The sequence below is a fragment of the Cetorhinus maximus genome, chromosome 1, assembly GCF_964194155.1.
Source record: "Cetorhinus maximus chromosome 1, sCetMax3.hap1.1, whole genome shotgun sequence".
Taxonomy (NCBI): Eukaryota; Metazoa; Chordata; class Chondrichthyes; order Lamniformes; family Cetorhinidae; genus Cetorhinus; species Cetorhinus maximus.
Genome location: NC_135879.1, coordinates 70,078,393 through 70,104,960, shown reverse-complemented (window position 1 = coordinate 70,104,960; position 26,568 = coordinate 70,078,393). Strand labels below are relative to the sequence as shown.

General features: G+C 42.1%; 1 protein-coding gene across 3 annotated transcripts in view; it reads left to right on the top strand.

Moving 5' to 3' along the window:
* sorcs2 (sortilin-related VPS10 domain containing receptor 2) overlaps positions 1 to 26,568 on the top strand; it is an 874,344-nt gene that overhangs the window by 322,035 nt on the left and 525,741 nt on the right. For all 3 annotated transcript variants that reach the window (XM_078542265.1, XM_078542257.1, XM_078542248.1), the window contains exon 2: positions 20,683 to 20,750. In XM_078542265.1, coding sequence (XP_078398391.1) covers positions 20,719 to 20,750 — 32 coding nt within the window. In that variant the 5' untranslated portion in view covers positions 20,683 to 20,718. The remainder of the gene's footprint in view (positions 1 to 20,682; positions 20,751 to 26,568) is intronic.

The window sequence follows — 26,568 nt, the reverse complement described above, 5'->3', positions numbered from 1 at the left end:
TGTGGTCCAGCAAATATGGTATCTCCATGTTTCAGGGATGTCCACATTGTTACATACAACATACAGAATAACTGGTTGGAGTGATGCAACTGTGAATTATTATCATAATTTGGTTGAAAATAACAGACATGCAAAATAAAAGTTCCAATTTCACACTCAAAAGATGTAATTATTGCTTGAACTTGAAAAACCAGCCTCTGGCTTCTCTGATGGTAAAGCATTGCCAATGTGATACTGTGCTTTACAGACTAGGAGCATTCTGTGTTTGATCACCAGTTTGTGTTTGCTTTGATAATCTCACCCAGGGCAGCAGCAAAGATGCCAATTTATTTCCATAGCCATTGGATAGGCAAAGGGAGCCAGTCAGGGTCTCGCTCCCCATCCCTACCCAGTAGAGGGTTCTGGACAGGCATGTGTCAATGTTGAGTAAGGACAGAATCAGTCTTCATTGAATAGCTCATTAACATGTGTGACCACTTGCACAAGGCACTGGAAGACAGCAATTAAAGATGGAGTCCTGAGTGTTTTTTTTGCCAAGGTTGCAATCAGTTGATTTATCCTAGTCAAGAATCAGATATAGTACCTACCTACTTGGTGTGCATAACCGAATAGCATACCAGCGTATGTGCTCACTGAGCCAATCCAAGAAACATAACACTCATTTTTAACAGAGGTCATTTTAAATTCAGGTGCCAGTGGAAAACTGGCCATAGCATATCAGCTCCATTGATTAAATCAATGGAGAGGAAAATCAACGTATAATCTGCTGCCACCCATTTTACAGCACCACCCAAAGTAAATATTATTCTCGATGAAAGAGCCATGGGCAAATCCTTACATTTTACATGAATGTTTATTTCCTTATTTCTTAGTTATAGGTAACTGTATTTAGATATCATTTCACTGAATAAGTGTCATTATTAGCTGCCTAGCACTCATTCTGCAAACTTCATAATTCAACTTCTTAGGTTTCGTAATATTCGAAAAAATTTAACTATCAAGTTTCAAATGAAATTAACAGCTGTAAATTTTGGAATGACGGAATCTGATATCTAGCAACCTTCCACTGTGGTAACTAAATAACTGAATCCCCCTGGACTGAGGAGAATTCTGAATTAGGTTTTCATTTCATCATCTGTTTGTTTTACCATTGTAATTTGTTTCTAATATGTTTTCATTGACTGGTTGTAGTGCCAGGGTACTGTCCAGAATCAGGGTGGAACTTCTAACTGCGCAACCCTGTTTGTACTGCAGTGCAATGAGACACAATGGAGGCAAAATTGGACCTCATTGTGCTCTTTCTCTTTATTGAAAATGAGCACAAAGATCCAGTTTAGGAGGCCAACCACCCACATCGGAACAGTGTTGAAAATACTTCCAACTCTAATTTCTTTTATTGTTCGGTCCTTTTTTTAACTCTTTCATGGGACATGGGCATTGCTGGCTAGGCCAGCATTTTTATTGCCTATCCCCATTTGCCCTTGAGAAAGTGGTGGTCACTGAAGAGGCTTGTCTGCTGTCAGTCTAAACCAGGTGTTAGCTCTCTTGAATGTGCTATCATGTAAGTAAAAAAGCAAGTTTAAAAAATACTTAATGTGGAGCCCAGGAGTAGTAATGCCAAAACCAGATGAGTAGTGATCCCACTGTGACATTAACACAAAGCCAGGTGGGTCGTCATTTCAATCTGACATGTTAACCTGCCTTTCTCTTCCTGACGTTGATTGTCCTGTTGTATGTTTGCAGCTTATGGTGTTTTTATTGTAGATCTGATTGTTATACAAAATTCTGTGTGGGCCTCTTTTAAATATGAATTACAGGTTCTGATCAAGGCATACATGATTTCTAATCCAGATGGAATGTTTTTTATGAGGTATTGCAATCTATTTGTAATTTATTGTTCTTTTCTTCAGATTAGTGTAGCTGTTGAGATTTGTGCTGCTGTTCTTATTTAATTATATGTTATTCTCATCAGATAATAACTGTGTTTTTTTAATTGAAGGACTGCCTTGTTTCTCTTTTTATTTCTCAGGTTATATTTTTGTCAATGTTCAAACACACAAACAGTACTGTATTGTGACTGGAAAACTAGGGATGGGCAATAAATGCTGGCCCAGCCAGCGAAGCCCACATCCCATGAATGAATAAAAAAAAGACCAACTTGCAGGATATACAGTCGATCAAAATCCTTCATAAGCTATTCTCACTTTAATAAAAACAGAAAATGCTGGAAACATTCAACAGATGAAGCAGCATCTGTGGAGAGTGAAACAAAGTTAACATTTCAGGTTGATGACCTTTCAGCAGAACTGGGAAAAATGAGAGATTTTAAAGGTTATAAATAAACATAGAGCCAGGGGACAAAGTAAGGTAGGAAGGAAAGAACAAAAAGGACAATGTTATAAGGCAAAAGAGGGTGACAACGAGATAAGTAAAGAAACAAAAGGTGTTCCATTACAACACCCCTTTCGCCATGCACCATCATCCCTTTGGTTAGTTCATCACTCCTGCCCTCCACCCTATCACACACCTCCTTCTTGTTATCTGCCCCCACTTTTCATTGCCCGTAATTGTGCACCAATTGCCATTAACTCATCAGTCTAACTCAGTGAAGTTCACAAAGTTATGGCTGGTGTAAGATGCCCTATTGGGATGGTTTAGAGGTGACATTGTCAATAAATGTTAGATTTGTTTTTAAATGTAGAGCCTGCCAATAGAAGCAAGGTGCACAGCCACAAGAAAGTTAATAAATGCAAACCTGAAGAAGTAACCGGTAAATACCAACCAGACAAATGTCAAATGTTGCCACCTGTCATCTGAAGAACCTACTCTGGGGATTTAAAAATCAACAGTGGAAGTTTTTTAAGGGTTGTGTTGGTCCCTGCCATGCCTGCTTTTAGGCAGCAGGCTTCCAATGCTCAAAAATGGGGTCCTAGGTGCAAATGCACACCAAGTGTACAGGATATCATCTCGGTAAAGGGATTTGCGCATGCACACTCAGCCACTGTCGGCAGTATGCAGAGCAGGCAGATTATGATGTAAATGACTATGGAGAGCTATTTGATCTCAGCCTACTGTTTTTGAACTGCATCCACCAGCCAATACCCTTTTTTAACCTCGTGCAGCTGAACATGACGTTAAATGGCATGAAACATTCCATCGCAACCCCACCTCAGACTCACCTCCCTGCCCCCAGCCCCACCACCAAAGGATCTTGAAGTACTTAGAGATTAGCTGATCAGTTGCTGGATTATTCCTTCTGGCTGTGGGTGCAATTGAACATGTATTTTGGAGCTTTCCTACACTTGGTTAAAGTCTGACTAGTTTACAGGGAGTGCGCTGGCTGCTGCTGAAGTACTTTCCGCTAGTTTAAAAACTTGTGCTGAAACAAATTGCTTCCAGACATGCATGACCTAGTAGGGCTTCCTCTCAAGAGTTTACCATGACATGGAGAATGAAGAGTGATCACGCAGAGCAGGACAAGCTGCCAGAAGAGGGAAGGAGAAGAAGTAGGACAGGGAGCAGGAGGCTATATCCACCAAGGGTTTTCGGGGAGTAATTGTCTTACCTAAACTTCAGTGAGCATCAATGTATGAGGCATCTTCACTGTACTAATGTCATGACTGGCAGTTCCAACTACTGCAGCCACAACTGCACCCTCAAAGCAGAGGAGGGACAGCATTGGCTGCACCTGTCAAAGTGACTGTGGCTCTTAATTTTTATGCATCTGGCTCCTTTCAGGCTGCCCGTGGAGATACAAGCAACATCTCACAGTTTGCAGTACACTACTACATAAAGCAGGTCCCTGATGCTCTCTATACACAAATGGATAGCTTCATCTCATTTCCTTTTATGAGAGACAAGGAGGCAGAATGAGCATGAGGGTTTGCATGGATTGCAGGGTGCAAGTGACTGCATACACAGCACCTTGCATGAGCTTTGTGATTCTGGCCATTTTCATAAACCAAAAGAGATTCCACGCCCTCAGTGTGCTAGCTAGTGTATGATCGGAGAGCGCATCATGCAGGTGAATGCCTGTTATCTTGAAAGCAGTCACGATTCCTACATTCTGCAGTAGTCTTTTTTTACCACCTGTGTTTGGCCCACTCCAGTCAAGGATGCCACAGCTGTTGAAAATCCTGAGGCTGGACGGTGAACAACCAGAGGTTGCAGTTCATATCAGTACTGATGACATAGGTAAAAAGAGGGATGAGGTCCAGCAGGAACATTTTAGGGGGCTAGGAAAGAAATCATAAAAGCAGGACCTCAAAGATAGTAACCTCTGGATTATTCCTGGTGCCATGAGCTAATGAGTACAGAGTGGGAGGGTAATGCAGATAAATGCTTGGCTATAGGGAGAGTGCAGGAGGGAAGACTTTAGATTCTTGAACAATGAGACCTGTAGATGGGTTGCACTGCAACAGGACCAGTATCATGGCAGGGAAGTTAGCTATTGTTGTTGGAGATGTTTTACATAGAAACATAGAAAATTTATGGCATAGAAGGAGGCCATTTGGTCCACTGTGTTTTACCTGGCCAAAAAAGAGGTATCCAGCCTAATCTCACATTCCACCTCTTGGTCTGTAGCCATCTAGGTTATGGTTCTTACTTTAGAAGTATTTTTCAAATGCAATGAGGGTTTCTGCCTCTACCATCATTTCAGGCAGTAAGTCCCAGACCCCCACTGCCCATTAGTCAAAAGAGTTTCTCCTTAACTTCCCTCTTTTTCTTATAGCAATTACTTTAAATCTACACCCGCTGATTATTAAAATCCCTACTAACAAAAGTAGATCCTTCTTTTATATAGGCTCCTGATAATTTTATACACTTCCATTAAGTCCCCCCTCAGCCTCTTGTGTTCCAAAGGAAACAACCTCAGCCCATTGTTATGACCTGGTGAGAAGGGGTCATATGGCTCCCACCTTTGCCCTTCCTCGTTTGACCGCAAGTTTTTTTATTTGTTTAAGAAGGATATACTTCCCATTTAGTGAGTACTTAACTATTTACATGCTGTGAGCATAAAGGAATCAATTGGACAGGTTTTCTTGAGTTTAACAAAGAAACAGGTTAAACTTCATTATGCTTAAACCGATCTAAGTAAAATAAGAAAATATGCACTGACTCTCTCTCACACACACACACACACACTCTCACACTCAGAAGTTCACACACATAAATACAGATTACAGAATGGGAAAAGATTGTTTGACCAAATTAGAGTCCATAAAATAAAGTCAAAGAGTTTACAGTGTGTAGTTTGATGATTTGGCTAGCTTCAGGCTGAATTCGATGGTCTTGAGGCTTCTGCTTTAAAGATGTAGATGATTGAGTTTTGTTCTTCAGGAGACAGCAGTGCTGGGTTGAATTCTTTTAAGACTTTTCTGTCTGCAGCAGGGCAACTCTGGATGATCACAGTCAGCAAATAGCGCTTGAAGTTTACCAACTGAGTTGGAAAGAAGTGAGGGACCCCACTTAGAGTTTCTCCCTAAGTTATTTGTCCTCATTTCTGCTGAGAAAACATGGGCTTAAAACATACAATGGGTTGGCTTGTCATGTGACCTTCCTTCTCCAACTGCCAGGGGAATTTAAAAAAAGATATTGTCAGCGTTATTCCAAAGGTGACTTGATTAGCTCATGTCTGGAAACTAACTTAGCCAGGGTTCCTTTCTCCAAGTGATTTGTCTTAATGGCCCATTTCCAACAGTTGAATACCTCAGGTGATTGTCTTGCTTTTGGGTCAGGAGATTTGAGTCCTTCACACTCCCCTGAAGTCATTGTCTTTGCATTTTGCAGACAGACTGACTCCACTCCAATGAATTGGAACGTGTGATAGTAATGCAAATTGGGGTTAGCCATCATGAGCTGTGAGTTTAAGTCATTTTAGACGCTGTGTTTTTAAAAATGTCTGTTTTTAAAAGTTCAATTCAGGTTTTCAGCTGGTGGACCAAAAATCATTATTTTGCGTAAAGCACATTTTCATGACATTATCCAAACATCCCTCATAGCTCAAATTCTCTCCATTCCTCACAACATCCTTGTATATCTCCTCTCTATTGTGATCACATCCTTCCTAAATTAGTGCCCAGAATTTTATGCAGTAATCTAGCTGTGGTCTCACTAGTGTTTTATATAGTTCTAATATAATTTTCCTGCTCTTATACTCTAGGCCTCAGCTAATAAAGGCAAGTATTATGCCTTCTAACCAAATTATCTACCTGTCCTGCTAACTTTGGGGAGCTGTGGACATACATTTCAGGGCCCCTTTATGCTTTTGTGTATCCCATCATTTATCATTCATTCCCTTGCCTTGTTTGGTTTCCCCAAATGCACTACATCACAATTCTCCAGATTAAATTCCATTTGCTAATTTTCTGCCCATCCCACCGGTCCATTAATATCTTCCTGCAGTCTACAGCTTTCTTACTCACTATCAACCACATGGCCAATTTTCATATCATCTGCAAACTTCTTAATCATGCCCCTACATTTAAGTCTAAATCTTTAGTGTGCACCCAGCGCCAGGGAGAGAAATCATGGGCCCTTGTGCTTCTCCTGTTTCTAGACCCCTTATTCCCACCTCTCCCCAAAACCCTGTTAAACCTCCTCCTCAAATCTTTCAGGTGCCCAGAATTGAGAACTATAGTCACAATGGGGTCGAACTTTTTTATATAGGTTCAGCAAAACTTCTTGCCTTTTGTACCCTATCCCTCTATTTATTGAAAGCTCAGGTTTCAGCATTATAGTTTACAACCACGGGCAAAAAAAAACTCAGTGCCAAAGCAATAGATTGATTATTTTTAAAAAAATGAGTAATTAATAAAGATGACCATTAAAAAGTGCTAAGCACAGAACTAACTAATAAAACCTTTTTTGCCTTTTCGCAAGAAGCAGAGCTAGAGAGAGAGAGAGACAGGCTAGGGTCCAAATCCTGGTCACAAAGGAAGGGGGAGGGAACTGGGGCCAAGCTAGGAATTGGATTTAACTAACACTGACCTTGCATTCATCTCTGGTGGTGCACACTCTGAACTGGCTTTGGTGGAATTTGTATGAAAGTGGGAGTGGGAAATGGGCTGCCTTTCAGCCTAGGTTTTCCTCCTCTCCTGGCATGCTGTGTAGATAAATTTTTGGGGGGAGGGTGTGTTTCTGTGTGCGTGTGTTTGAGAGTGTGTGTGTGCGCATGTGTATGTATGTGTGTTCAACTCACTCCCAATCTCTGGGTCCTCTCTCTCTCTCTCTCTCACGAGCATGTGCAAGCACACGCACTTGCACACTCATGAGCACACACTCACACTCATGTGCACACACTCTCACAGGCATACACTCACACTCATGCATACGCGCACACACACACTCTCACACTCATGCGCACACACTCTCACACTCATGGACACATACACTCTCTCACACTCACTCCCTCACTCTCTCATTCACTCACGTTTTCTCACTGACTCTCATTTTCTCACACACACACACACACACATACACACCTTACTCACTTGTGCACACTCTCATTCTTTCACAATCACTGTCTCATACTCACTCCCTCACTCTCTCAAAGTGGCTTAATCGCGCTCTCATTTTCTCATTCTCTCATTTTCTCTCACTCTCTCACACACACACCCCACTTACTCATCCGCATACACTCTCATTCTCTCTCATACTCACTCCCTCATCTCTCACAGTGACTCACTCACTGTCACACATTTTCTCACTCTCTGACACATCATCTCTCTCACTCTCTGATGCACTCACTCTCACTGTCACACTGGGGAAGCCAGAGCCATGATTGAGGGACTCAGGAGAGGCCAGGAAGGCCTGCGGCCACAAACACTATCGACTGAGGAGTAACAACCAAACAGACCAATCTACGAAATAATCAAGAAAGGAGGATCTGGGGAATCTGGGCCATCATACTTGGCCGTAAAGCAGCCAATCTCGGGTGTAGACCGTCTACATTGGCTACATGGCCAATGAGCTCAGCCTCCCCCGCAGCAAGGGCCCCAGTGTTTTGCACCTTGTGTACTCCCCTCTCCTGGCCCATTTGTACACCACAAAGAGCAAGCAACCCGGCATTGAGTCCATTGGAAACCATTGGAAACAGTCTTCCACAAATCACACAAACACCTGTTGATCATTACCCATTACTTTCTGCCATGGAGTCAATTTTGGATTCAACTTGCGACTTGCCCTTAAATCTCATGGGTTTTTACTTTTCTGACTAATCTGTGATGCAGGACCTTGTCAAAAGCCTTGTCAAAATCGGTGTAGGAAACATAAAATGTGCTACACTCATTGACCCTCCATGGTACTTCCTCAAAAAATTCAATCAAGTTAGTCAGATCCTTGAACAAATTCATACTAACTGTTCTTGATTAATTTGTGCCTTTCTAAATTATTATGTATACTGAATCTTAGAATTTTTACCAATAATTTGTCCACCAGCGAGGTTAGGCTGACTGACCTGTAATTAGTCAGTCCATCTTTTCCTCCTTTTCCGTCATATCAGTGAGTTTCGTGCAGTATGTTTGATGTGGCTATCATTGTTGAATAGCTGCCAGTGTGTATGAGTTTTGAGTATAGAAGTGAGGTTTGTAACAATGCTAAGTATGTGAGGCTGAAGTAAAGTATTTGAATTTCAGAGTTGAGCACTGATTGATAGAAATTGTCAGTAGGTAGATAATGGTGTATAATGAATTGAGCAGTGAATGAGACTAGTGATGCAGTTGGTAGAATATAGCATTTGAAGATGAACTTACTCACCCGTTGCAGATACAGAATGTCTCTCCTCTCTCTGACTCACACTAAGACCTCCAGTGCAATGTCTGAAAACCTGGGTACGTGCTGTCTCGCATATTCAAACATTCCTCAAAGTATCATAGGAATTGTTCATATTTCAAAGGATTCCCACCACTTGCAGCCACAGTACCCCCCCCGCCCCCACCTCTTAAGAGGTGCAGGCTGCCCTTAAGTAACTCTAGCCACTCATGATATTGAGCCACCTGCTGATGCATGCAGACAATGAACAGTGAGGGTTGCACTGCAGGAGTCATGTGCACTGTATATGCATGTATATGTGTACGGATTTAATGTGCTGCTTGCAACACAATAAATGGGTGTGGTTCAATTGTGCACCCACTTTCAGGGGTTATTCAATTGAACTCCTATACTCTCCTCTACCACCTTTGATACATACAAAAAACACGGTACCTTTTCCTGGATTTTGGAGCTGTAGCAAGAAGACTTCTTAATCTGTCTCAGCTTCTCTGCTGGCTTCTTACAAAACTGTAAACAGAGACCTCCTTGGCTGCTGGCTGCAAAGCTGACACTTATTATGGACTGCAAACATGACTGGAATCCCCTAGCCTGTGAGCTTTGAGTTAAGGAGGTCTACTGTCAATCAATCATCCTTTCCCTTCCAGGACGCAACTGTCAATCAAACCCCCTATCCCAAGAAGAGCTTGAACCTTTGAAGTATGACAAGGCGACATGAGATCACCACTGCAGAAGTGCTTAACACAGAAATATGATTCAAACCTTTTTGAAGTTATGTTGAAACGGGGGGAAAAAGACTTGCATTTAGATAGCATCTTTCACAACAACCAGCAGTCATCTCAAAGCACCTTACAGCTAATTAAATACTTTTGAAGTGTAATTACTGTTGTTTAGTAGGAAAGTGACAGCCGATTTGTGCACAGCAAGCTCCCACAAACAGCAATGTGATCATGACCAGATAATCTGTTTTTTGTGATGTTGATTGATGTTAAGAAGTAGAGAGAATTTAAGTATGTTATATTTGTATTTGTGGGTGTCAGGAATGAATTTTAGCTTTAAAGTTTAAGTTTGATTTGTATTTCTGTATCTGTAAGTTAAGAGAGGTCAAATGAAGTTTTAGTTTCACTTTAAAAGGCTGCTTGCATTTCTAATGAGTATACGACTGCTATAAGGTAAAGGTAAACACATGAGTAGAAAAACAGTGCTGTTGCCTTTCCTAGCAACAGGGGGCCAGATAGGCAGGTTCCTCCCACAGGCATACACACAAAAGAAGAAAGACAGCAGTTTGATTTGGAAGCTGTTGGAGTTCAGCTGGTTTTGGAGTTGCTGCCAGGAGAGACTGGAGCAAAGGGGACAGATAGAAGACCCAAGCTAAAGAAAACCCCCCCAAAGATCCAAGGGAGTAGAAGAGAGGAAAGCCCAAGGAAGACCTTGTAGTCAAAGGAAGGACAGGAACCTGGGAAAAGGTCCTGTTAAGTGAATTTAAGAGTGAGGAATGGAGAAAAAGGCTCCAAGCTTCAGATTTAGAGACAAAAGCTGCAGAAAGCAGATTTAAAGCGAGAACAGCTTGCAAGAGGCAAGAAGGTCCAAAGAGATAGCTGAAGATCTGTAACTCTTTGATATGGGCATGTGAAGAAGTGGTGTACTGTTGACAGCTGAGACAGAGTGCATGGAAATGCATGTGGTGACCCAGGGAAGAGGAACATCAGAAGGAGAGTTCAAAACCCTGGAGGTGAGCCCTTGCAGTAGGCGTCCAAGAGAGAGTGTTGGTTTGGGAGAAGATTCCAAAGCGAGGTCTTGGAGAGTGGAGATTGGAAACCCTCATGTGAAGGACGGAATTCAGTGAAACTGGGGGGAGTTGAGGAGAGATCCATAGCATCTGGTTGATGTTAGAGTGTGGCGTGTCTGACCATAGAGTGTCATAGGTTTACATGGACTGGGTACTTACAGTGTATATTAAGGTATAAGATAGCTTTTGTGACTTGTGTTATCCTTACAAATCTGTATATATCTGTAAAGGTATAGTTGTGGGTGAAAGAGTATTGTAATATCGTTCATCTTTTCTTGTGGAATAAATCTTATTCTTTTGTAAAAGTTCATCAGCTGACTCCTGTGACTCTGCTCAGTAGCTACTCTTTACGTATTTAAACAAACGAATAATAGTTAGAATCTATCAGGCTTGGTTCCACCCTTGGGTCAGGCTTGTGCAGGGGTAATCTCAGCTGGGGATCATAACAATTGAGGAATAAATATTGGTCAGGACACTGAGGATAACTCCCCTGCTCTTTTTCAAAATAGTGCCAATGATTTTTTGAGTCCACCTGAGAGAGTAGACAGGCCCTCGGTCTAATATTTCATCTGAAAGACGACATCTCCAACAATGCAGCACTCCCTTAGTGTTGCACTGGCATGTCAGTTTTGATTTTTGTACTCAAATTCTGGAGTTGGACTTGAACCCAGAACCTTCTGACTCAACTGAACCATGCTATTAAAGCTGTCCGTTTTGTATCAATGTTGGATGGATAAACAGTCAGACTGTTGTTCCCTCCTGTTTGATCTATCTGTGGTAACTAGAACTAAAGCTCCGAATTTAAGTGGCGGTGAGGAGTAAGTGGTAAGTGGCAGGCTCGCCCCTGTTTGTTGATGGAGGCCCAGGCTATTTTACTGGTTGGGCTTCATTTAAATAAGTTAGGCCCAATTTCTGCCTGGTGCATGATGTGTAACTGGCAGGTGGGCGAAAGTGAACACTGCAGAAATCTACTTCAGGGGACTTGTGAGTATGGTACTTGGACACAGCAAGATCCCACAAGCACCTGTGAGATAATGACCAGATAATTTGTTTTAATGATGTTGGTTGAGGGATAATTATTACATAGGACACCATGGAGAATTCCCCTGCTCTTCTTCAATCTTTTACATTTTCTATAAAGGGATTGTGGAGTGAGATTTGGATACACTATCTTCCATTAAAGTTTGCAAAAGTTAAGCCACTAACTATTAGCACAGTCCCCACCAGTTGCGCAGTTACCACCACTTGCAATGTCCATGCTTTTAACTTGGACAGCCGTCTATATCACAAAATGACACTGACTGTTTGTCATCACCAGATATGGCAATCAGAAAAACGTTACTTAAAATGTGTTAAACGTGCTAGTATTTTAAGCAGTTCAGTACTTAACCAATTTTAAAAGACCTTTTCTTTAGCCCTGCATCCAATCGCCACTTTGCAACTTAAACAAAACTGCAGAGGCAAAAATAGAACGAATATATTGCAGCAGGAGTTGACCTAATCTCACGTTATTCTTATTAGTCTATTGAAGCTGCCCAAGCTTCTACTGCCTCTTAAGGTTAAACAGTACCTACAGCTGATGGAGACTTCAGATTGCTTCAAGCAGTTTTTGCACTATTAACACATATGGGAGATGGTCAGTAATTATGGCCCTCGCTATCATCACTCAACCTTTGGGGCCTCTAGGTCTTCTATCACTGCTGCAGACCTTCTTACCAAGTTCTTGGGCCCCACCTCTTGTAAAACACTCAAGTTTTTGGTTGCGCTGGCCATCGCATTTGTGACGTGCACTGAGGATGCTTGCAATTTGCCTGTACAAGACATCTTATTCTTGCCCTTCAATATTTTGCATAAGTTGGCATGTTTTGTGTTTCTGACTGGCTCTCTTGAAATTCTTTCAAAGTGTTGAATGGCTGTTCTACCTAAGGGAGAAGACTGGATTTGGTTCCGACCTTAACCGGTAGATCTGAATAATATGATGGGCTCCCTCTCATCCTTTACCTCAAAGGATATTACCTCATTCTTGTCCTGCTGTCTCCTTTGCTATTTATAATACAGCTGGATATTTTAACAAAAGCAATATTGAATGCATTGCATGAGGAGATTTAGATGGGTACTTGGAAGTCATCACAGTGTTTAAGCAATGAGAACTGAAAAAAAGAGTAATGGCGTGTTGAGATGGAACAGCAGAGGAAAAGACTTTGGACGTTATGTTAAGACTTCACAATGCACTGGTCAGACCATATTTAAAGCAGTGATTGCTACACAGAAAAAAGGTATGCATGTCCTTGTTCTAATTTGTTTCATTACTTTAAACAACAAAGAACACAGACATTAGCCGTAACAACTGCAAAATCGGGTCTTTAAACGAGCTCATGTTACACAGTCCAACATGAGTACTTGGGTAAGTCACACGACACAATTCCAGTATGATTACACGCCTCTTTATTGAGTTCACGACTCACTATAAGAACTCAGTTATAAAGGCCTCCGCAATCTGGTGTGACTGCAACATTCGATAGTTTACTCAAAACTCATACCAATTCTACCCTCAATCTCTAAATTTCATACATACTGCTACTCAATCACAATACATCATAAGACATATAAAGTGACTTCGAAATAACAATATAGAGCCAGGAAGATGCGTTTCATCCATTTGAGCCTCTGCTAATCATTCTGTTATCATGGTTATATGATCCACTTAAGCTCTTCTAGTTACAAACTTGAGTATTTAGTTCCAGCCTAAGCTGAACCTGTAATCTCATACTCCCTTCGTAAAATAGACTGCCCGCTTCCACTTCTGCAACATTACCCCTTTCCACCCCTACCTCAACCCAGTGACCAGATCAGCATCTCCAAGACCATCAAGACATGGATGAATGACCTTTGCACATTCCTTCAGTTCCTCATCCTTGTCTTAGACCTGCTTCACAAAGCAACACTGTTCAGCAGAAAGCTGTTTTAACTTGTGTGCTGATCCCAGAAGCAACAAGGAGCACAGATAGTGTGAACTCGAATTCCAATAGTGTGCATTGCAGATTGCTGAGAGGAACAACAAATGTACATGGAATGAGCCTACGTGGAATCATAAGAGAAACTCAAGTTGTTATGAACTAGAAAAAGGTGTTTAAATGGGCACTTCACTGAGGTATGGAGATGTGAAATAGTATCAATAAGGTGGACACAAAATAACAAAATAATAATTAAAAGTAAGAAAGAAAAGTGGGACCAGAGAAGATGAACCGAAACATTTTTAATTTAATTTAAGACACTTTTGATTTAAAGCGGTTCTCAACATCTGTTAGTCAGGCAAAAGCATTAGTGAAGTTTAAAATTCATCTGGATCTTATAATGAAAGAGGTAGTTGCTGGTCCAACATTCAGTCTTGAGGAACCATAATTTACACCAGCCAAACATCGTGAAATATCGAAGCCTTCATCTTCAAACACACACTCAATACTCGTGCCACCAACTACATTCCCCTGCCAGGCAACAAGCTCAGGCTGGACCAGATAGTCGCAAACTCAGTATCCAGTTCCAACCTGAGCTGAGCCTGCAACCTCATACTCTCTCCATAAAATAGTGCTTCCTAAATGACTTAACCATTGTTAAGATTGTGCCTCCTGGACCTGGATTCTCCCACAAGAGGAAATAGCTTCTCTGTATCCACTCAATCAAATCCTTTTATCACTTTAAACACTCTGATGAGCTTCAGTTGGCTGAGTAGCTTTTTCTTGTTCTTTGATTTTTCTTATGATATGGCCACATATATGAAATAAAGAAAATATATGACTACGTGCTGATAGCATCCTGATGTTCTTAACAAATCCCAGATGCTGAACACTGTACTCCTCAGATTAATTCAGGGCTTTGATATAACTTTGGTTATTACTTAATTGGAGCAAGTCAGAGGCCTTTCTGAATGGCCAGGGTTGAACAGGAGTCATGTAGTTTGAAAGGCCGAATAAAGCATATTTAGAGATTATAGCAACATCCCTCCTATATAAACAGTTTGAATTACATCTAATTTAGGCAAGGTATGAAATGGCGCTGAGCTTTGTTCATATCCTTGGCAGGAAAAATTGAGACATTAATTACAATGAGTTATCTAACTCAACTGTGTTTATGATGCTTTAACTTCATGCTCAACTGGCGTAAGAAAATTAGGTGCATGTTGCTGAATTTCCTGCTGCTTCCTCAAATAAAACTGAACATATTTCAAAGATTGTGAAGAAAAGGCTGGATGGGGGTTGCCAGACTTGCAACTATGCTGGATTGTTGTCTGATTGCTTTCCCTAGTTGACAGAGAGTGGGTTGGGGTGATTGGTGACGTGTGTTTTTTCACTATGGCCCTATTTGTGCTCAAGAGTGGACAGTAGCAGAACCGTAGTAGAGTGGCTGCTAGTTCTGTCAATTTGCCGCTGCTTTTGACGTTTGTCCCAATTCTTGGATTTGATTCCTGGAAGACCAAAGCTCCTACTTGAAGCAGGCTGGAATAAATAAGTTTCAATGAATGGCATTTTCTTCCTGGCACCATTTTTGGTTCTGCCCAACTGACTACTGCCATTTCCTGCTCCCCTTATCAACTGTGGGCTGTGCAAGTCAGGAACTGGAAATTTCCTGTGATACTTAAAGGGGAAGTGTCAGGTGGGTCGAACTATTGGAGAATTTTTTTGGTAGTTGCTTGTGGGCTTTCCACATCAATGGATTTGAAAACCTAGATTGTTGCTCTGCAGGTTGTGCACTCCTGCTGTCCTCTGCTCCACAGTGCTGCTTCTTCTGCCCCTGAAGAAAAATACACCTTTTTAAGCGGTTGCAGATCAACCTACAACAAGAATATCAATTTTTTGGTAGCAAAATGGTTAATTGTAATGATATGGAAATCAGCCTCCCCTCCTGTGAAACTATGCTGGATAGTCCAATGTTAAAAATATAAAAGGAAAACACTGCAGATGCTGGAAATCTGTAATAAAAACAGAAAGTGCTGGAAATACTCAGCAGGCTCGGCAGCATCTGTGGAGACAGAAACAGAATTAATGGCCCGGATTTTCATCCCCAAGATAGATAGCGGGAGTTGGGAAAATTCCTGGCTCGGCCAGCCTGCCTTGGGAGAAAGTGCCCGCAAAGGCAGTATTTTCATTGATGGGGGACGGATGCAGGCTGGAGTCAGGCCAGCCAACCCAGGAAGAAGTTTGGAGGCAGCCACACTGGCTGCCGGGGTGGGATTGGGTACAGGCACTGCCTGTTTAAAAGGCGTGCCTCGGTGCTGTGGGACTTTGTCCCAGTTAAAATAAAGACACAAAAGCCCTCCAACCTTCGCCCCTCCTCAACCTCCAAACACTCCTCATGCCCCATCCATGCCACCACATGCCCCCCACCCACCCCCATGTCCCTTCAAGCTCCTCCTGCTAAGCACTTCCACGCCCACTGACCCACTGTAAACTATCTAGAACCAATGAATCCTAAAGTGACAGTAGGATGTAAAAAAAATCTTTAAAAAAGTAATTCATTCATAACTTTCGGCTATGTTGAAAAAAAGTTATTTCACTACAAGCCAATAAAAGTGTCAATCATCCAGACCCTTTTAGGTATCAATAGCAAAAACCACAGAGCCTTGAAACCACTTCGCATTGTTTAAACAAACATCGTGAAATTGACAGCAGAGATCAGAGAGTATGAACTGTCAACCAAGCGATGTGTTCTCTGGGCTGAGAGACTACCATTCAGCAGATCATGCCTGGTTTTGCTGGCACTACCCAAATAAATGTTGGCAGAATACGGATATTAGCCTGTGATGTAGATGCAACTAAAGCAGAAGAAGACCTTGGGTATGAGGAAGCCAGTAGCGATCCTTTAAATTATGTATCTGATCCACTTGGGCTGGGAGGGGGGAACGGATAGGATGGAGCATAGGACGTATTTTGTATGTCTATCTGTGCCTCCTATTGGTCCATGTCAGGCTGTCCTGGAAAACAGTGTCTGTACTTGGAAAAAAATATATAAATGTAAGAAAGAAAAAAGCCCAGATTTTCCAGTCCATGCATGTTACATTATAGACCTTTGTCTCCCTTGAATCTTGACTTAGTGACTGTATATCATGATAAGGATTGAACTAAACTGTGTAGATTTGGGACGAATGTTACATAGTACAAGAGATAACTGCTAACCAATTTAACAAATGCTTAGCAACAGCTGCTATTCATTCTGACAAATTAAAATGCGTGCAGTGTTTGCAAACTTCTGTCTAATAGTATTCTTCAGTTTTGAAAGATGCGTAATGCTAACATAGTCTTGCCAACTTTGTGCAAAAGAGGTTTTATATACGACAGCAGTTTAAGCCCAAGCTGCTAATCAAAGTGGTTTTCCTTCTTTCTTGGTTTGTAATAGTGACAAATAAAAGAAAGAAAATCCAAACCTGTTTCAGCATGTCAGGATAATCAGTATATGTGCTGGGTATTATGGTCAACAGTCCCTTCCTTCCTCCAGTATTCGTTAACCCTTTGAAACACTAAAAGACGTAAAATCTGTGTGCCTTTTATTTGTGCATTCAAATTATTTATTTATTTATGTGTTACTACTACTTCTGGTGCTGGAATATAATCCGTGGGTGCCGGATGGCATGCAGTACTTAGCACAAGACAGTGGTCTATTCAACCATGTGGCAATCTGAGCTGAGTCCAATAATGTCCCTGTTTCAAAAGTCACCTTACAACGATCAGGAACTTTGGCTGGAAAAACTCAGCAGGTCTGGCAGCATCGGCGGAGAAGAACAAAGTTGACGTTTCGAGTCCTCACGACCCTTCAACAGAACTAAGTAGAAACAGGAAAGGGGTGAAATATAAGCTGGTTTATGGGGGGGGGGGGGCGCTCCCACGTTGTGAGGACTCGAAACGTCAACTTTGTTCTTCTCCACCGATGCTGCCAGACCTGCTGAGTTTTTCCAGGTATTTCTGTTTTTGTTTTGGATTTCCAGCATCCATAGTTTTTTGTTTTTAGAAACTTTGGCTGATTGTCCCTCCTTAACTCAGGGCAACTGAAATCAGTTACGTAAAAGCAAAATACTGCGGAAGAAGAGTCATTAAGAAACTCCATTTCTCTCTGCACAGATGCTGCCAGACCTGCTGAGTTTTTCCAGTACTTTGTTTTTATTTGAAATCAATTATGGCCTTCAGCTAAAATCAACTAATTCAGGACAGAGAAGAGATCAAACCTAGCACCTTACTGGTCTGCATAACTGAGTTCCACACTGAAATCAATGGAAAGCAAAATTAGACAGGGTCTATCATGGATGGCCAATCTGTTATTGCTTATATTATACCCCCTAATAAATTTTTAAGTTGCGTTGATGGACTATGTTTTAATAAGTCATGTAAGGACATCTTTTCCTGTTAATAAATAAGGGCATAGTGCAGTCTGCTGAGCCTGCTTGTAAATCTTTAATATGGTGATAGCAGCTGTTTAAATGGTTTTCTCCTGATTTGGCAGTTATCATTCCACACATGCTTTGCAGCATCTGTGCAACTGTTTCAAAGCAGCAGTGGGGTGTAAAATTGGTGCTTCAGTGAACTTAATACACATTTTCCCCTTCCCTTCAACACCAAATTCCATTGAACATCTGTGGAAAAGCAGAAACAAACTAGCCAGGCCACACTGTGACACAGCACAGATTTCTTCTTTATCATATGGCATATGCCTTGAAACTACTGGACAAGTTGATCCAGAAAGTGACACGGTGCTTCTTAATCCTCGGTGTTCCTCCTTGAATGGTGTAAAAACATTAATAATTCTGACTTTACTGTAGCACCATGAGGATGGCGTCTAACGACTTCACATAGGCTCTATTAATCCTCACGTGTAGTGTAACTGAAATAAATCTGCATGAAAAGGGCTTTGTCACCATGGTAAAGTCTCTTTGTCAAGTTTGTTTACAAGCAGGTGTGTGATGGCGTCATTGCCACCATCATTGTGGCTTTGCCAACTACATCTGCTGCTGTTACAAATGATTTTTGAAAATAATAAACCTTGATAATGGACTCCTCCGTTTGCTCTGTGAGTTAATCCAATGAAAGAGCAGAGCTTTACAGACCAGCAAGGTCCTGAAGCTGATCCCTATTTGGTACTGATCAGCTGGGTGATGGCAGGGTTATTATAATTAGGCTCAGTGCTGTGATTTACAAGGCGAAAATAGCTCAAGATTCTCACGCATGCTTGCTATCCAGACCAGACACCCTGTTTGAAGCGCATGTGCCTGAATGTCAAGTGGGAGGAGGATTGTGCTCAGATGTGATGCAACTTCCCTGCAGTCAAACAGCATGCCCACTGTAAAGTTTGCATGTGAATAATGGATACTCAGGATGAGATAAAGAACAAAAGATTCACTTTCACATAGTATCCCACTGTGCTTCACATGCTTTGAAGCATAGTCATAGTTGTTATGTGGGCAAACACAGCAACTTTTTTCTCAATTGGTAGGCCCTGCAAACAGCAATGAAATGTGTGACCTGTTTATTTTTTGGAAGTATGAGCTGAGGGATCAAGCAGGGCAACCAGAGAATGTTCCTTGGACAGTCCTTATGACACACTGCAGAAATGTCTCACGCAAAGATCAAGGAAAAGCCCATTGAAGGCCTCCCATTGGTGTTTATGGACAACAGAGATATTGGTTTTTGGGCTGACCTGGTGGAACTACTGGCTCATGGCTGCTTCTGGACAAGAACCAATTTGAGTGTCCTGTAGCGCAGCAACATTACTCTTCTGAGGTTTGAATGTCAGATTTGGGGATAGGCAAAGTACAAATATTGCTGAAAAGAGAGACATGTTGCCGAAACTTTTTGTTTTGCACTCATCAGGACAAATGCAAGAATGCCAAATTTAATGATCACAATAATTCATACTACAGGAGAAAAGGGTGCTGATTGTTTGGTAAGTTGACTCTAATTGACCAAGGCATTACCATGGAGAGAGCAACAGAGAACAATAGGCTCCCCAAGCTCCCGGGCAATTCAAAAAAGGTGCAAGGCTTGAGCATATTCCTTTTGTTTGCAGGGTCTCTGTCATTTGTGGCAAGCACGATCAATCTTTCTTTTCAGCAGTATTCAAGTTCTGTGCTACCAAGTGACTGTTTGTATATCTGAGACAGAGGTACAGAAGTACAAATATTAAAGGTTGTATGAAGTGCTGTCGTTCGATGTACAGTATTACTAATCACACCGTGGCAAAAACGTTACCAAATGATATCAAAACCACATTGGAACAGACGACACTTCTCTGGCAGGTGTTCAAGAAAGTACCCATTGTGGTGCGAATGCACATCATTGAAATTTAAAATAGTGAATCACCCCCTCTACTTTCAACCTCGGATCCGAGTTACTCAGTGGGCTAAACAGCGCAGGTTCTCGATATTCCTACATTCACTGAGATCAATTGTCCTTGCATTTCAAGACCTGGGTTGTTTCCATTGGTTGGCAACATGGAAATAAGAGGCACAAATTTAAGATCATCATAAAATGAATTGAAAAGGAGATTTAGAAAAAAAAAACTTTTTGCACACAGATGCTGGCTAGAATGTGGAATTTTTGCTACAAACCATTGAAGCACAGCCAATAAATTCTGTTACAAAGGGATTAAAAGGTTGATTGAAAATGAGAAATATTAAAGGGTATAGAGAGGGAGCAGGCAAATGGGATTAAACCAGACTTTTCATGTGGAGCAGACTTGATGGATTGACTAGCCTATATCTGTAGGATGTGATGATTTTGGGATCAGTAGGTTAATGAAGCACTGGGGAGGCATAGTGGGCATTACAGCCAAGCTCAATTTTGTCCTTAATGCCCACATAAATGATACTTTCAACAGAGTTCACTGAATGGCAGTGAGGTATGACCCTGTGACCCTCTTTGCCTATATGGCTGAACATCACACTACACAACGTGTGACAAATTTGCACCTTTTGCCATTTGAATGCCAGTTTTAACTCTGAAATCTAATATTCTTTAAACAAACCTGTTAGCATTCCAAATGGCTTCAGATTGATTTTGTGAATGTTGGTATAAATTAGGATTTTGTGCTGCTTTCATTTACTGTGCAATGCACTCACTTTGCATTTCTAATGTACTTTGCAGGTGATTCTGATTCTCACAAAACTCTTCCATTCAGATATGGGAAAGGTTCTGGAAAGTTCTCTGTGGAGGTGAGTCACCTTTTGTTTATTTTACGTGCAAATGCCAGCAAAAATAAACGTGTGCTGCTTTCCGATTAAGGAGGATACCAGTACAGGAATGACAATGTGAACAGATGGGTGGGAGCATGGCTCAGAATCTGTTAATTGCTTGCCTTAATATTGAAAATCTGCATTTTTTTTTTATTGAATCTTGCAACAAATCCCACAAGGGATTATAGGATTTGAATCTGATGATTGAGCAATAACAATTTTGCTCATTCTGTGCAGGAATTTGCAAAACAAAAATTGTATTGGATTACCCTTTCAACTTGTAAGCCAGCTGATCTGGTCACTTGTGAAGCCTTATGCTTCATCTCTGTCAGTAACTGTTGACTAAGTGCTTCCATTCCTTTTTAGTTTGTGACTGAATTTCAATAAAACTGTCAGGCACAGGAATGAACACTTCAGCATTCAACAATGCTGATACGTGACTTCCAGGCACTTCAAATACATGCCTCCTTTATCCTACCAGGATTCTGCCAATGGCACTCATGACAATATAAAAGAAAGTACCTGAATTTATATAGCGTCCTTTATGATTTCAGGATATCCCAAAATTCCCTACAGCCAATGAAGTACTCTTTGAAGCATAGTTACTTTATAATGTTGGAAAAGCGACTGCCAACTTGCTCCCATTTATGCCCTCCAAACAGCAATGCTGTAATGACCGAATGGCTTTATTGATGATGGTTGAGGGATAAATATTGGCCATGAGACTGGGCAAACTCCCCACTTTTCTTCCAATGTTGTCATGGGATCTTTCACTCCAATTTGAGGGAGTAGTTAGGGCCTCAATTTAATGTCTCACCCAACAAATAGCACCTCCAACAGTCTCAGGATTGAGACTTGAAACCACAACCTTATGACTAAATAATGAGTGCTACTACTGAGCCATGGTTAACACCAATCTACATTATAAGCCACATAATGCCTTTGCTTCCAAACACTTGAAAGTGGAGTTTCATTGCCTACCTCCAATTGGAAATGCCAGTGGTAGTGAATTTAAACTGTGTGTGTTTGTCACACATAACTCTGGCCCAACCATATAGGGGCTTGGCTCCATGTGGGCTTAAAGCCTGTGGAATCACCATCACAACATTGGGAAAGGTTTGTGACCATACTAGCAAAGTCATAAAAGAAACATTTTTGCTAACTTTGAATCCTGTACATAGGCAGTTCCTGGTTACTGTCAAATCTGTTCCTTGACATAAACAATGGAAACCAGAACAATTGCCAATAGACATTTGGTTTCTTCTTGGACTTCAATACTCATGGATGTCAGTTTGTTATTTTGTAGATTTTTATGTCCACTGGAAGTGATTCTGCAGTGTATTGAGACTGCTGACATTTTTGAATTACATTGCACTCACACACCTGAGGCAAGAGAAGTGTTCACAACTTATGTTTGTAAATGAAAGTTTCTGAGGGCAGGCCTTTGCCGATATTGTATGAAGGTCTTTACATGCCAATTAAAAGCCATTTTGCTGGCCTCTGTTCACAGGTAGAGTTCAGTCCTCGCCAGAAAAAAATATGACACATTACACTCAGGAGAAACCACCCTTAAAGCGCCTTTTTCACATTGCAGCAATGCCACTTTGTCAGGACAGCCTTTTTGCTCAAACAATTGTTGCCCCTGCGTTCAGATACAAATCTCATACTTCATCTGAAGGGTGCATCTCAGACCTCCTGTAATGAGCAATGCTGCCTCCCTTACCTCATAGCACTGCTACTGGAGTTAGGACTGCTAGTGTCAGCTGTGCTGTGGGGTAATTGCATGCCCAGAAAGACTTGAGACATTTGACTCAAACACTTGAAAGCTGTGTTTCATTGGCTACCACACTGACATTGGTAGCGGTTCTCACTTTGTGGCAGGATTGGAAAACTAACAAGGCAGCCCTTCTACTTCTAGAATGCTCAAGGCCAACTAAAAGAGGTGGTTTTCACTGGAACCTGTGCCCTTATGACATGTAAACAGCTGAGGTTGTGATATTGATCAGAAACGAATGGCTGAATTTCCAGCATCAGTGTGAGGGGGTGTAATACCAGAGATAATGGGTTGGTCCCCTGTTATACATCCAGGTTTCTGTTACATTGAAGACGTATGGCGCATTATGGGCAGCCAATCTGAAAGCACACATTTTATGCCCTGCAGAAGTTCATAGTATTATACAGCACAACAGGAGGTCAGTCAGCCTATGTTGACTGTGCTGGCGCTTTGAAAGAGCTATCCAATTAGTCCCACTCCCCAACCATTTCTCCATAGCTCTGCAAAATTTTTCCTTTCCAAGTATTTACCCAATCCTCTTTTGAAAGCTACTATTGAATATATTTCCACCCTTTCAGGCAGAGCCATTCAGCTGCGTTTACTTTCAGATTGACACATAGACAGGATCACAATACCAGTATTGTTGAAGTGGAAATGTTGAGCTTTAATACAGTCATGAAAACAAACAGTACTATACTGGGACACAAAATGGCTGCGCTCACAAGGGAACCCAGAATCCCAACCACCAACGGGTGATAACATAAAGTGGCATGTCTTCTTTCTTTCTCTCTCTCACCTGTACATCACACAGCCATTCTGTACTAACGATGCCCAAAAAAACCAAAGAAGATGAATATGTATAAACATCTTCCTCACATCAAAATGCACTCTCAAGTACACATATGTGCCCAAAGAATGCAACATCATAAATGTAAGGAACAAAAATGACTTTGCGAAAGGCAATCCAAACACATGCACAAGAATCACATCAAATGGTGTGCATACTGGGCACACAAACACATTTCATAGGGGTGAACTACCCTATAACCACTGAGATCTATTCAGTGCCCAAATACCAGCATCAATCCAGAAGTATGAAATCTGCTAGATGGTCTTTGACAAGTACATTGTCTTAAAATAGGCATCGAGGGAACAGGGCTAGTGGTTCATGTAGATGGCTGGCTCGGTGTGCTAAAAGCTGCTGCTATAGGATCAGGAGTCTGGGCTAGGGACTGCAAGATTGGAGTAGGTGATAAGAACTGTGGCCCTGGATCAGATATCAGCGTCTCCACATTGGGAGGCAGCTCAGGGATTCATCCCAAAGTCAGTGATTGAGACATGAACGTGGGATCTATTGCATGGTTGACCCAATAGCTGACACTTCTGACACCACTGGAGTTGTGGATGATGTAAATAGCTCAGCTGGTAGGTCAGTGTTTGAGGGGCAGGCCGGATGGTTGGGGAGCGTTTACCATGGGTGGTTGGACATGGCTGGAAATGGAGCAGATGGCAGAGCCAGTGCAGAAAGAAGGGACCTTGTAGCATCCAGATCTCTTAATTTGATAAATTGTGCTGCGGAGCTGGGAACTAATGAATTTGTGAATATTGCACCAGCTGTCACCGATGCAGGTAACCAAGTAGTGTTGGCAGGCCTGTGACTTGTTGTGATCACATCAAGGTAGACCAGATCGCTAACGTCAACTGAGGTGAGTGTTGGCTGCACTTCTGACAGTACATGTGATTGCCCTGACGGAGCCATTGTTGAGGTTCAGTAACCCTGTCTGGCGACAGGGGTATCTGCACATTGGTGAACTGGTGTCTCTGTGTCTATAATTCTCCTAGGAGAAAGGCTCTGAGAATGAAGAAGTGAGGCATGTCATGCAGTGGTGACGGATGGGGCCAAAGGTGTGATGGGGCCTCCATGTGGTTTGTGGTGTAGGAGCTCATCCTCCTATTGCCATACTACCTTCTCTGCTACCACATTCTTGTTGAGATTCTTTGATTTCCTGAGCTCAGTAGCAGTGTGGTGTTCCTGAAGCAGCTTTTCTCCTACCAGGGCAGAAAGCCCAGGGGCAGGATCAGTCTGTATGACAGCTAGGGGACCAGTCAGTGGATGAAACCCAATGCACCAACTGGAGGAGATCATCCCTTAAGGTGATGTGATGTTCATTGGCAATGATGCAAGTGATAGCATAAGAACTTTCAAACAGCCAATATGAGTTGTTGCTCACGCTTGATAACATCGGCAGCAAATGAGATGTGAACTACCTCTGGAGGGTCACTTGAAGATTGGGGGACTACAGTGTGTAGGATAGTCTGAAAGGCAGCACAAGTATGGCAGTTAGCTATAATCCATTCAATGGAAGCATCCATGTCAAGCGCATAGAAATATTGGTGGGCGACGAATTTGAGCTGAAGACACGATGGATGACCAAGATGTAGATGAAGAGTGGTGATAAGGCATTCCAGAACATCCCATGGGACGATAATGCATTCCCTGGAGGGGCAAGGGGCTCATTGTGCCAAACCATCTTGTGCAATGGTAGAAACCCAGAAGTAGTGTTTGAATTATGAATGTTGGTAAGCTTGTTTAAAGGCTGGGTGCCTTGCAACAGGTGGGAATACATGCAATGAAAGATGGGACATTCAGACTGCATAGCTAGCCAGGCTGGCTTGCTGGTGAAAGGGAGTCTTCCGGAGCCTGACACAATGTAATTAACGAATAGTCAGATTGGAAGAATCTGAGGTCTGGTTATGAAGGAACAGACTTGGCAAGTGGGGTCCTCAGTCAGTTGCATTGCAGCTTGTAAAACCTGAAGGGATGCTCACAGATCAGCTTCAGTGTCAGACAGAGACGTGGTAGCAACTGACTGTGGAAAGGAAGGTAGTGACGAGGGAACTGGCAGAAAATTCTTCCCTGCAGCTCTTCAGAGGTCTGCATAGAAGATTTGCTGCCTGGGAGGACATGAGGATGATTCTTGGACTGCGCAAAATATGGGCAGAGGTGCTTGATAGAAGCTGTGATGGGCAGAGTTCAACTTCACAAGGCAACCATGCATTTTGCCCTGAAGAAACTGGCAAGTTTGAGTCTGTTGCCACGGGTCGTATACAAGGTGGATGCAATACCATGCTTCTTAACAGTACCGCCTGTAACAACCCAGAGTTGATCATCTGGATAGGGAAGGGCAATGGTTTTAGTGGATGAAAGGGCAGATTGTGCCAACTGAAAGCTTGTGCGGAGATCATTTGTCCACTTGAACCTTTCATTGAACTGATGACTGGCGGTAACAGCATTTGATCCAGCTGTGTGTGAGGCACATTGAGGAAGGACTCTTGAGACCATCTTGTAGGCTTCGATGAAAGATCTCATGCCAGAAGCCTGCTCTGGTGAGAGCAAGTAGGGAGCGTGGCCATGTAGTGTGGGCTAGCTTGCAAGGTGCCCTGGGACCAAATCTGTTCTAGAATAAGTGTAGTGTTAGGACAGATGACAGTTTTAGGGGCAGGTCACATTATGACAGAGCATGCAGTACATGTTGCCAGTAGTGAAGAAGATCTTCAGGACTGTTATCACCAGAGTAGAGGTGATCTGCAATTTTGACGACAATGTCCTCCACTAGAAGATCACCTAGGATACAGCATATTAATTCCTCAAGTAGTGTCATCTCAATGAAATCCCCTGGCCAGATTGTTGTTGTCCTTGAGGGAGTGCAAAGTACATGGGTTCATCTCACTCTGCATGTGCTGGAGGAAGGATGAGATCCATAAGCATGGGTGGTGGAGTCGCCAACTAACACTAGGCATTTGGGCAGTCGAATTGACACATCATCAGTTTCTGTGAACAGAGTGCCTACAAGTACCTCAACATCATGGTTCTCCTTGACCAGGCATTCAAAGACAAGGTTAAGATGGTCTCTGGGCAGATGTGTTTCACTAACTACATGTAAAGGCAATGAACCATCAGCAGGTGAGCAGATTGGCATGAACTCATGACTGGGACACTGAGTCACATAGCTGTGGAAGTGT